At 34.4% G+C, this 11,773-nt stretch overlaps 1 protein-coding gene across 1 annotated transcript; it reads right to left on the reverse strand.

Moving 5' to 3' along the window:
- Positions 1-1,710: 1,710 nt before the first annotated feature.
- Positions 1,711-3,951, reverse strand: ccl20b (chemokine (C-C motif) ligand 20b). The gene is made up of 4 exons (XM_079601902.1): positions 3,751-3,951; positions 3,189-3,291; positions 2,347-2,424; positions 1,711-2,249 (listed from the first exon to the last, which is right to left on the reverse strand). The coding sequence occupies exons 1-4, from the start codon at positions 3,836-3,838 to the stop codon at positions 2,201-2,203; spliced, it is 318 nt and encodes a 105-aa protein (XP_079458028.1). The 5' UTR covers positions 3,839-3,951; the 3' UTR covers positions 1,711-2,200.
- Between the last annotated feature and the right edge of the window lie 7,822 nt (positions 3,952-11,773).

The raw sequence follows: 11,773 nt of genomic DNA on the forward strand, positions 1-11,773 counted from the left end.
TAGCCGTCTAGCCCCATAGACTCCCATTCATTTTGCACTCGGGGGTGATCGCCCCCAGTGGAACTCTGGTGGAACTACAACCAAAATTCGGTACAATAGGACTTAATAGGGAGTGAACAGGCTCTCCGTAGACGGGCTCTGGATATACATAATAAAGGCTAGGGGTGCGTCCGAAATCGCGTACTATGTGAGTAGGTAGGCTACTACATTTAAATTAGAACGTACTTCGCGACCGTTAAAAAGTAGGCTACGTTCTATATAGTATGAGTACGGGTAGTATGGATGGAGTCCGGACCTCAAAGTTGAAAAACCGTCAATGCAAGTGAATGGGAGAAAATTATTATTTTCTGGTCCCGTTCGAATTGTGCCATGAATGTGAACATATGTTGTCTGTGAATTTTTTATATAATCTTTCGTGTGAAGAATGCTACAATTTAGCGAGTAGAAGTTTGATACGGGTAGACTTTGTGTGAGAGCACTTTGTGGACTACAACTCTTCGCTGCTTTCGACGCGTTTGAAACGTGAACACCACTAGCACACGGCTCTAGCTCACGGATCCCGCTAGACATGGCTGTGTCTTTGGTGCACTTCACCGCCTTCTTTCAGGGAGAGACAAAATCGTTGAGGTTGGCGAAAACCACGGGTAAGTCAACTTTATGGGGTGACGTCACATAGGCGACATGTAGTCTTTCTCGTTATGTCTTTTCCACAACTGCTAGCCGACGAATCATACCATATACTGTCAAACTTGTAACATGAAAGATTATATAAAAAATATAGAGCTGGTAAGTCCCGCCCCCTCCGTAAAACCCCGCTGGACCTCAAAGTTGTAAAACCGTCAATGCAAGTGAATGGGAGAAAATTATTATTTTCTGGTCCCGTTTGAATTGTGCCATGAATGTGAACATATGTTGTCTGTGAATTTTTTATATAAAAAATATAAAAAATATTTCTAGAGCTTTATTTCTGCGCGCGCACAGAAATTTTACAGTCTCACTCCAGCCAAAGTCCTTTAAATAAGAGAAAAGTTGCTCTGGCTACTTTGACGCGTGAAAGTGGCAAAGGTTAGGCTACTTGTTACAATGAGCGAGAAAGGTTGACATTTGCCCGACTTGGACGGTAATTGTTTCTCATGGGGTCGTAAGGTATTTTCAACATTTACCGGGGTTAGTCTGTGATTTTATTGCCGTCCGAATCCAAATTGTCAGTTTTTTCCCCCACCACCGGCGTAAAAATCCCCAGCTGAATTACCTACTGTCTAGAAAACTTCATGGCTAACCAAAAACAAAACTTAAAAAAAAAGACGTTCTGTGAACCAAAATCTAACGTTCTGGGAACCAAAAACTAGCGTTCTTGGGAACCAAAAATTGTTAGCTGGGAATATCTTTCTCTGTCTGGATATTAATCGTGCTTATCATTTTTGAGCAAAATAATCGTGATTATCAGTTTAACCACTATCATGCAGTCCTACAAAAAAATTATTGAATTAATCAGTTAGTTACCATTCTCAATGAAACAAGCTCTAAAATATTTTGCTTTGTACATTTTTTTTAACTGAAATCCATTGTATAATCATTGTATTTGTAGTGCTACTGTATTACTGTAGTTCATCACAGAGATTCAGAGTGAAATTAAGGACCTTTATTTAAAAATACAGTAAAAAATAACAAGTGAAAATATAAGTGAAATGTAACAGAAAACAAAAACAATTTATATATAAAATATTTATTATAATTTATAATATTATATTAAGATGTCCTACTTAGTCGTACTGGCAAGACTTGAACAGAAGAGGGCAGCAATGAGTAACCAAAGGCAACATTCCAAAATACAGGTTCAAGAGACCATTTGTGAATCGTAGAATCTTATCAAATATACAACTCCTTTACATATATTATTTCTTTATAAGAAACATTTAAATAGTATTTGAATGAGTAAAAGACAAAAAACACTCAGTGAACTGAATTAGGTATCAATACAAAAAGCTCTAAATTGTTTTGCTTGTAAAAAAAGTAAAAAAAAAAAAAACACAAAAAAGGCCTAAAATACATAGCAAACTAGCTATTTAGTAGCTCATATTCCACGCTCTATAAATACTCTGTTGAAGAAAGTGCAATTAAGTAATGCCAATAAAGAATGTGTGTGTGTGTGTGTGTGTGTGTGGTACAGAAGTACTGTAACTTTAAAAGTAAGAAGTTCTTATATTGGATGTCCACTGCTTATGACCTTCACTTCTGCTGCTTTCATCCTATGGGGACAGAACATTTTTCCCATCAATTTATATATTTTTAAGCACACAATATAAGACTGCATTCTTTCATGTTAGTGATTGATAAGTCACTTACTTTAGGCACTCGACTCTCCTTTGTGTCCAATTTTGTGCTGGGTCAGCGCAGATTGATTTTCCTTTTACGGTGTGGAAGCTGCAATGACATAACATGCCATGAACTCAAGCACCAGAGACAATATTTTCATTATTATGTCCATAATAAAATAAAGGACCACACAAAGAAAGAATTTTTGCTAAATCAGAATTGAAAAAAATTTATAATGCTTTATATTTAAACTCAATATAACAAAGCTTGGGAATGCACATACAATTTTTCCACATATTCACACATAACAATATACACACAATTATTCTGTATTATTACTATTTGTCACAATTGGTGAAATAATCAAAACTATAATATAGGCCTAACACATTTTGCTTTAGTGCACTTTTTTTTGTAAAATGATTAGTGCTGGGCAAAGATTAATCTAGATTAATTGCATCCAAAATAAAAGTTTGTGTTTCCATAATGTGTGTGTACTGTGTATAATTATTTTCTATATATAAATACACACGTGCATGTATATATTAAAGAAAAATCTGTTATTTATATATAAAATATTTATATTTATATATAATATAAATTATATATAAATATATACACAGTATATAAATGCAAATATTTCTTAAATATATACAAGCATGTGTGTGTATTTACATATACAAAATAATTATCCACAGTACACACACATTATGGAAACACAAACTTTTATTTTGGATGCGATTAATTAATCTTTGCCCAGCACTAAAAATTATATTTACTCATTTATTATATTATATTTCTAACTTAGAGTGCATCAAACATGCACTAAACATGCACTAATGTATGCAAAAAAAAAAAAAAAAAATGCTTACATAATAGCGGCAAGATCACATCTGCCAGTTATAGCTTGGATATCATAGCCTTTCAGAAGTGCACAGCGTTTGGGTCTTTTAGTGTAACTGAGGCAGCAAATACCTGTGAAACAGAATGGAAAGAGTTATTCAGGTCTACATATCTACAGGCTGTGTCCAAAATGACAATAACAATAGTAAACGGTATTGTAGTGTAGCATTAAGGACTTTAACATGCGTTCGTTTAAAAGACAGCAAACGCAATGGTTTCTAATTTTAATTCAGCATGGACAGGCCCATAACTGAACAGACCTATGAGATACATCTTGTTTTTGTACTACAATTGTACCAATGATCGTGAAACATAATCTTAATTTTTAAAGTGATACTAAGTCCATGCAATCAATGGGTAGTGTAATTCAAAAATATATACATTTTATTTGAAAGCAGTTGCTCAACATTTCAGCAGCACATTTCTACAACACGAGTCAAACAACATCATGCTGTCGGATCATTAGCGCGTTCAATAGAGCGCATTCAATTTAAAATATCTGTTGCATATTCGTTGAAAGCACTGACTCACCTGCCTCTGTCTCCACCTGGAAAATGAGGAGTGTAACGAAGGCCAAAATACATATTTTTACTACCATCTTTGAACTCTGAAAGTGCATGGTCCAGTAGGCTATCTCATAAAGTGTTGTTAAGAGAGTGGTAACACACAGAGAAAGATCTGAAGAGCTTCAGCGAGATCGCTCTTTTTAAGCCCTTGATTTGGGTTTCCCCCACCTTTGGAATTTATGTTTACTCCCCTTTGAAATTCCTCAGTGGATTTGTTGGACGCAACTGAGCAGGTGTGAGACCGTTGAACAGTAATCTACTTCCTGCTTTCAAAACCACATTCCTTTGAATGAGGTTCTGATATTAAGTCTATCAAATGCATTATGCTTGAAAAAACAGATTTGACTAATTCAAAGGCTAATTTACAAATAAAATAATTCTTTTAAAATATGACTTTTTCCCTGTAAAAGTGTTCAGATGACAAAAAAAAAAAAAAAAAAAACGCAAAAAAAAAACATTTTGTTCAAATTCTGTTTGTCCAAACACTTTTTAAACAGGCCTATGAGGGATGGATAACTGTGATGGATACCTGTGATCATAAATACATAGAAACCAACCAATTAAATATTAATAGATTAGATAAAGATTCATAAACATTTTTATGCCTTTAAAGGTTGTGCATGATTTACATTTTAGATGCTGTCTATTCAAATGCTAGTGTACGTGTGATAGAACCACATCTGACGTAGATTAATACTCATCAGATTATCATGTTGCACCGTTGCAATCGGACAAAAATGCAGTGTATGCGTAACTCACATTACAACTAACGTGAGTTACGTAATCAGATTACTCTCCCCAAGTCACTAGTAAAGTACACATTGCATCACAACAAAATATCTGAGATTACTTTTTCAATTGAGTAACACAAGTTGACAGCTCTCCTGACCCCATAAGAATTCGGGAGTAAGTGCAGAGGCGTTGTGTGCGCTATTGTATAGTTCTACACTAAAGGTGAGCATGCATTTCCTCATTCAATTTGCACAAAAACAGATTCAGTATTCCTCAAAATGAATATAAATAGTAAACTGCAAACTCAGAATATTACGCAAACCTGCAATAATTAAATAGGCCTATTAAAACATTCGATTGTCCAATTCACCCAAACCAATTAACAAAACTTACTTTAGATAAGCATCACATTTGTGTTCAATTTTGTTTCATTTAGTATTATGGCTGCGTTTAACTCTTAACTCTTTTAGACACACTCGTGAACTTTCCTATTCACTTCCCCTCGATGGAATCATAGACAGTGAATCCCCGCCGCCATTTTGAAGCGCGTTCAACTTCGTTAAGGGGACGAGACGTTTTTTTGAACAGACCATCGATCGACCCCTCTATTTTGACCAAGGGAGCAAGTCTACTTAACATGTACAGTACACTTCAGGCAGATCCATAGACCACAATGCACCATGATTGTGACAATCATGTCACAGCAGATTGTGCTTAATTTACCCGCACCCATCACAACTCTATGTAGGCTATTGGCATTATTTTGACATTTAACCGCATTTAATACTTGTATTATTGTAGCTACCTTGAGCACATTTAACACAGTTATAGAAATGATCATTTTCGTTTGTGTATTTTTAATATAGCCTAGATAAATTATAATATTTATAAAAATGGTGCATAACATTTAAAAAAGTTGAAATAATAAATTAGCACCATAGAAGATTTCATGTCACTTTTGGTGTGAAAGGGCATTTACATTTGCCAAAAATATAACTTTTTTTGTTAAATTATTAAAAAACAAACAAGCCAAGCCTATGAGAAAAAGTAACACAAAAGTAATGTAACATTACTTTCCAGAAAAAGTAACTAACGCAATTAGTTACTTTTTTAGGGAGTAACGCATGTAATGTATTCATTGTAATGAATTACTTTTAAAAGTATCTCTCCCTTACTCTGCAGAAATGTATGAAGAGCAGTCATTTTTGTCAACAATGTATCATGAATGCAGCTGATGTTACATTAATTTTGGATGATTTCTATTGCACACATTTTTGTATCAAGGACATAAAAAAGTAAGAGCTGTTATGACTCATCTTATAGGCCTAAATCCACAGTTACTCAATCCTTTGGACTTATCAACTAAAATAACGTAAGCATTTACAGTTGCTCACACCTTATTTTACATATCTTCATATTTTATCTTTACAACTACAAACTTCCGTCGAAAGTGTCAGCACTGACGTGCAGCCGATATGATAAAATGTGCCGACTAATCAAAGATTAACTTATGGATAACAAAGTGAGTAAATAATGACAGAATTTTCACTTTTGGGTGAACTGTCTCTTTAAGGAACAGACCTATTATTAATTTGTAGTTTAACAAAACTTCACAATAAGTCTCCGATTTCAACGGTTGCATGTGGTTTTAGTCCTTTTCACTCTTTTTGATCGACTCACATTATGCTGATTTGAAAGTGCTTCTAGTCTTACACTGAGACACATCCCTTGATTTATGTGGTTCATTTTCTTTAAAGCGTCACCAATTACAGTTGAGGTAAAATCTGCAGAAATTAATGAATAACTCACTGTATGAAGAAAATAGCACTCGCTAATTTTAGATGTAACCTTTTACTATTTTGAAATTATGTAAAATAATCATATCAAATTGTGTACAATTTTGGATCTGGGCTTAAGATGTTTTTCCAGCTGTCTGTACTTTGTTTATGCAGAAGTCTAAAAATAGCAACGTGCTAAATTTAGTCGTCATTCAGAGCTATAAATAGCACCCAGGAAATCATTTGAATGCGATATGGTGAGAAGCACAGGTTTTAACTGAAAGGGACATTAAAAAAAGGTGATGTAAGATTACATTTTAGAAATATATATATAGTGAGGCTTATGCTTAAAAACATGCAAATATAGAACAAGGCAAAATACACTAGAATAGATGTCTTGAAACAAGCACTTAGATCTAAATCATTTAAAAAAAACTTTAATTTTTTTTTTTTTAGCTTGAAATCTTTTTATATTATATACCGGTATATGGTAAAATGTATTATGCATTATGGTAAATATATAATACACTTAGTACCATTAAATGTATTTTATGCATAAAAAAAAGATAAACGGCTAGATTCATGCAATCAGTATAGATCACTTAAAAATATATATATAAAAAATATGATTTTTTTATGATATGAAATTATACATGCATTATTCTCCAATATATGAATTTTATGCTTTTATCTTGATGTTCACTTAACCAAGTGAGTGCTTGAAAACCTTTGAAAATATCCTAAAATGCCAAATATAGCTAAATATTAACATAATGACATAATCATTTATCAATTAGAATTGTTCTTCCATGAGATCATATAGCTGTACAAAGTCTGGAGTCTCCTGAGGCTGGCCGGGCACGCTGTTAAACATTTGTTAAAGGCAAGCGTTTTTCACAACAGGTTCTTTATTGGTATCTACGGTTCCGTGAAAAACCTTGAAAAACCATGGAACATTTCCATTGCACAAAAGGTTCTTTAGAAAATTAAAATGTTCTTCACACCAAGAAAAAAACATCTCCTTTAAGACCTGTTCACTGAAATGTTCTTTGGCAAACCCAGAATGGTTCTTCAATGGAATCGCCGTGAAAACCCCCTACCTTTATTTTTAAGAGTGCAGACAAGGAGCCAGCAACACTGTGAAGAAGGCACCTTGCAGGTCACTTCTTGGACATTGTTGGAGTCTGTGATGATATCTTTACATGTTTATCTTTGGTGGAAACAGTTTGCATACCAAGTTTATTTCCATGATCGTTGTTTAAATTCCAGACATTTTTGTATCTTGGCTTACCCTTAAATTGATCAGTCACAAAATGGTCTGTGTGCGTCACAAAGTGAGCACACCTGCTCAGGTTTCTTTGCAACCTTCCTTCCCTCTAACTTGAACATAGTGACATTTAAATTACATTTATAAGAGTTTCGGTAAGAGTTCGACCAATACTTTTCTTGGCGTTGGCGTTGCCTTCAAGATGCTGGTGGCCAACACCATGCATTCAGTAATGCATTCTTATTTTGTTGTCATCAGGCACAACAAAACAGAAAGAGTTCCATAGGCCAAGTCCTTCTGAATGCAATAGCCCATATAACTGCATGTTTGTTTATAGCACTTGAATGATTTGTTTGATAAACATCGTGATGTTTTATATAGATATATCATATTTCTCAGTGCATGAATACTGGCACTATCTGTGCCTACGTGTTACATCCTTGAGTTGTTGTTTTTTCTTTCCTTGAGTCTCTCTCCCTTTCTTAGTGAAATTAATACATCTCTCTCTCTCTCCTTACTTTTTACTGTTTTAAATTATACATGCATTATTCTCCAATATATGGATTTTATGCTACACTTATTCACCTTTTTTATAACCTGAGAGCGGGCGCGACCATTTGTAACCGGAATGTGTCAGGCTTGCAGTTTCATCCTCTTTTATTTTACCAGTACAAAAACAGTCCATTATACTGCTTTATATTGCTTTTGCATGTTGGTACATGTACTGGTATGTTATCACATTATTCAATGCATTATAATAATAATAAACACATTGGTATGTAGTGCAAATAGTTTTACTGTTTAACGCACTTTGTTATTCTTCTGGAAGCCTATAGCGGTAAATGAATCGAAATTCTCCGACATTTAGATAAAATAGTAATAAGGTGGATATGAGCTGTTTTGCTTCAACTATAAAGGCAATTAGTATGGCTGTCAATTATAATAAAACCTCTGTTTTAATAGAGTTCAAAAGTTGCTCCTACAGTAGTTCCCTAAAAACTATCCACACTAACCACCTCATTTGGATAGCTGAGCTCATCCACAAAAACAAGAGGATTCCATTTCCAAATTTGATTCACTGAAAAGAAACTTTGCATTGGTCACTCTCATTTACGAGTGCTCCCTGCAGACTCAGGACATCAGTGTAACGTCAGGAAGACGTTGGACTCCCAACTTTGTGCAGACGTAAAATTTTGGTTGAAAATGAAAATCGGACTGATGTCGAAATTCAACGTTTATTTGACGTCAAGCTCCAACGTTGGCATCAAATTTTGGTTGAAAATGAAAATGAAAATTGGACCGACATCTAAACCCAACGTTTGTTTGATGTCAAGCTCTGTTGTGCAGATGTAAAAATGTGGTTGAAATTTAGGGCTATAAACGATTAATCGAATCCAAAATAAAAGTTTGTGTTTACATAATATATGTGTGTGTGTTGTGTATAATTATTTTGTATATAAATACACACACATGCATGTATATATTTAAGATTTTTTTATTTATTTATATATAAAATAGTTATATTTATATATAATATAAATAAAAATATATATGCAGTATATAAATGCAAATATTTCTCAAATATATACATGCATGTGTGTGTATTTATATATACAAAATAATTATATACAATACACACACATATAATATGTAAACACAAACTTTTATTTTGGATTCGATTAATCGTTCACAGCCCTATTGAAAATTAAGATCGAGTTACGGCTAAATCCAATGTTTGTTTGACGTCAAGCTCCGATGTTGAACAGACGTCAAAAACTAGTATTAATTTGATGTCAAAACCTAATGTTGACTTTAAATCAAACAGAGTACCTAAAATGATTTAAATAAAATGTTCACATATGGAAATTTATCACATATGGATTAATTAGTAAATTGGTATTTTAGCAACAAGCAAAACTAAAAAGCAAGGTAAAATGCATTGGAAGTTGGAAAACAAGGAAGGGGAAGAACAGTTTTTTTCTCCATCACTGATTTTATATAGCCTGGGTTTCCCCATACTGCCTTTGCGCAGCCCGATTTTGTTCACGCTGAAAGTCTCAACGAGAATTGGGTCTGGCGTTAGCCAGGCTAGATTTTATAGCTAACTACGTATCATATTTGTAGACAAAACTCTACATCATACTTATGTTAGGCTTGCGATGCAGCTAAGTGAAACTTAAAGTACTTTAAGCTAGGTGGAAAATGGTGCCAATTGAACAATCCTGAAAATGCTAGCTTGCTATGTCCCACAAAAAAATCTAACAAATGTTATCATGACCAACATTCATTTATATTTTCCTTACCTATGCTCATGGTCAGTGCACAATCTTCTTCTTTGGGTTTAATGACGGATTAGTGTCGAAATCACATACCGGCAACCTACTGTACATTGTGCATCTATGCTCCAAATATCACTAAATTACGGTGACCGGGAGGGGACATGTTCGGTTCACTTAGTTTTATCGTGGCCACAACATAAACTCGTGGGAACGTGATAATATGTTGTTGCCACGAGATATTAATTTGTGGGAACGTCATATTAAGTCGTGGGAACGTGATAATAAATCATGGCCTCGAGATATGTTGAGGGAACGATATAGTTTTCTCGTGGCCACGTCTTCATATTTTGAGAGAACGACACATATTTCTCGTGGCCACGAGTTATGTTTAGGGAACCACACCGGTCAATACTGTATACAGCACTCGGAGATGGAGATGACAGATGAAACAATATATTATCACGTCCCCACGAGTTTATATGTTGTGGCCATGACAAAACTAAGTGAAGCGAACATGTCCCCTGCCAGTCACTGTACTAATAGGCCTATGCTAATATACTGGAAGGATTATCACCACTAGATTTAAACCTACATAAAATCATGTTTGAGATTTTAATGATAATCAGAATAGAATCAATCATTTATATTTGTGTGGACATTAACATTATGTTGTTCAGCAGACGTTAGGTTACAAATCCTGACTTAAAACCACTCCTTCCATCTCCTGTACGGTTTTCCCCATCATGAACTACACTTCCCATAACCCATTGCCTGGGCTCATTAGGGTCACATTACTTGCACCTGTGTGTGTGATTAACTTGTTAGTGTTTGCCTTTTATAAGCTCTTCATTTTCTGTTTTCACTCACTCATGGCGAAGTCTTGTTGTTACATTGCATTTCTGAGCATTATTCTGGTTTCCTGTGTCTTGTTTTTTAATTTTCTGCTTTTTATTTTTAGGATTATCCTTTTTGCCTGTGTTTTCTGCCTTGTTTTTGCGTGTTTGCGTGTGTGTTTGACGATTTGCTTGTTATATGGATTATGATCCTGGATTGTCTCAATAAAGTTGGCTTTTAGTAAGATACCATGACTTAAAACCATGCTGATAGGCGTTGTCACAGACGCAAGAACCTTTCAACCAAATCGCAATGTCTTATGTCAATAAACGTGAGCTTGCTGGGTTCAGTCTAAGGTAAGCACAATTTCAACATCACAATTTCAACAGAACCAGGCTTTCTGCATTTCTCCCCTCATTTTACATTGGATTTGGAATGACAAAAATGAATCGTCCATTCAGTCATTACGTCTCAGATTCATGACAAATTTGTATCAGTCAATTTCCTTACGGTCTTAAAGGAATAGTTAACTTGAAAATAAAAACACTGTCATTATCAAATTACCCTTATGTTCCAAAGCATCACATTCCAAACACATATGGCTTTTAATCCACCATGGGAAAAAATATGTTTCTGAAAAATTACATGCACAATTTGCATACATAGGCCTATTTTCCATACAGTGACAATTGTCTTAACCTCAAAGAAAGCCAAAACAACATTCAATCATAATAACGGCCAGAAGGCTTCCAAGTCACATGGTAGCATTGTGTGAGGCCAAGGCGGAAATGTAAGTCTTTTTTTCCTTACTGAAAATGTTTCTCTGTACAGTGATCTGTTAATTCAAGACCCACTGTGAGAACCGGCGAATCAGTTTAAATCATGACCAAATCATTTAGACTAGTTTTATAGTACGGTGTGTTTTTTTTATTTTTTTTTAACAGACTATGGTTGAATGTAAAAGAAAAACTATGCAAGTAAATGACAGGACTGGGACTGAATTTTAGTCCAATTTGACTTAATTTGTTATGTTGTTTAATCTTATGCCAATGAATGGATGTGATGCTAACGATTAGTTTTATCTTTAGCATCTGACAT

This window comes from Phoxinus phoxinus, assembly GCF_949152265.1.
Source record: "Phoxinus phoxinus genome assembly, chromosome: 24".
Lineage (NCBI taxonomy): Eukaryota > Metazoa > Chordata > Actinopteri > Cypriniformes > Leuciscidae > Phoxinus > Phoxinus phoxinus.

What these genes read in the sequence shown, in the direction of transcription:
- ccl20b (XM_079601902.1), bottom strand. Translation starts at nt 3,838, where the DNA reads ATGCACTTTCAGAGTTCAAAGATGGTAGTAAAAATATGTATTTTGGCC. An exon ending in CCAGGTGGAGACAGAGGCAG is followed by an intron (nt 3,292 to 3,750) that starts GTGAGTCAGTGC and finishes TCTGTTTCACAG; the next exon opens with GTATTTGCTGCCTCAGTTAC. An exon ending in AGGAGAGTCGAGTGCCTAAA is followed by an intron (nt 2,250 to 2,346) that starts GTAAGTGACTTA and finishes CTGTCCCCATAG; the next exon opens with GATGAAAGCAGCAGAAGTGA.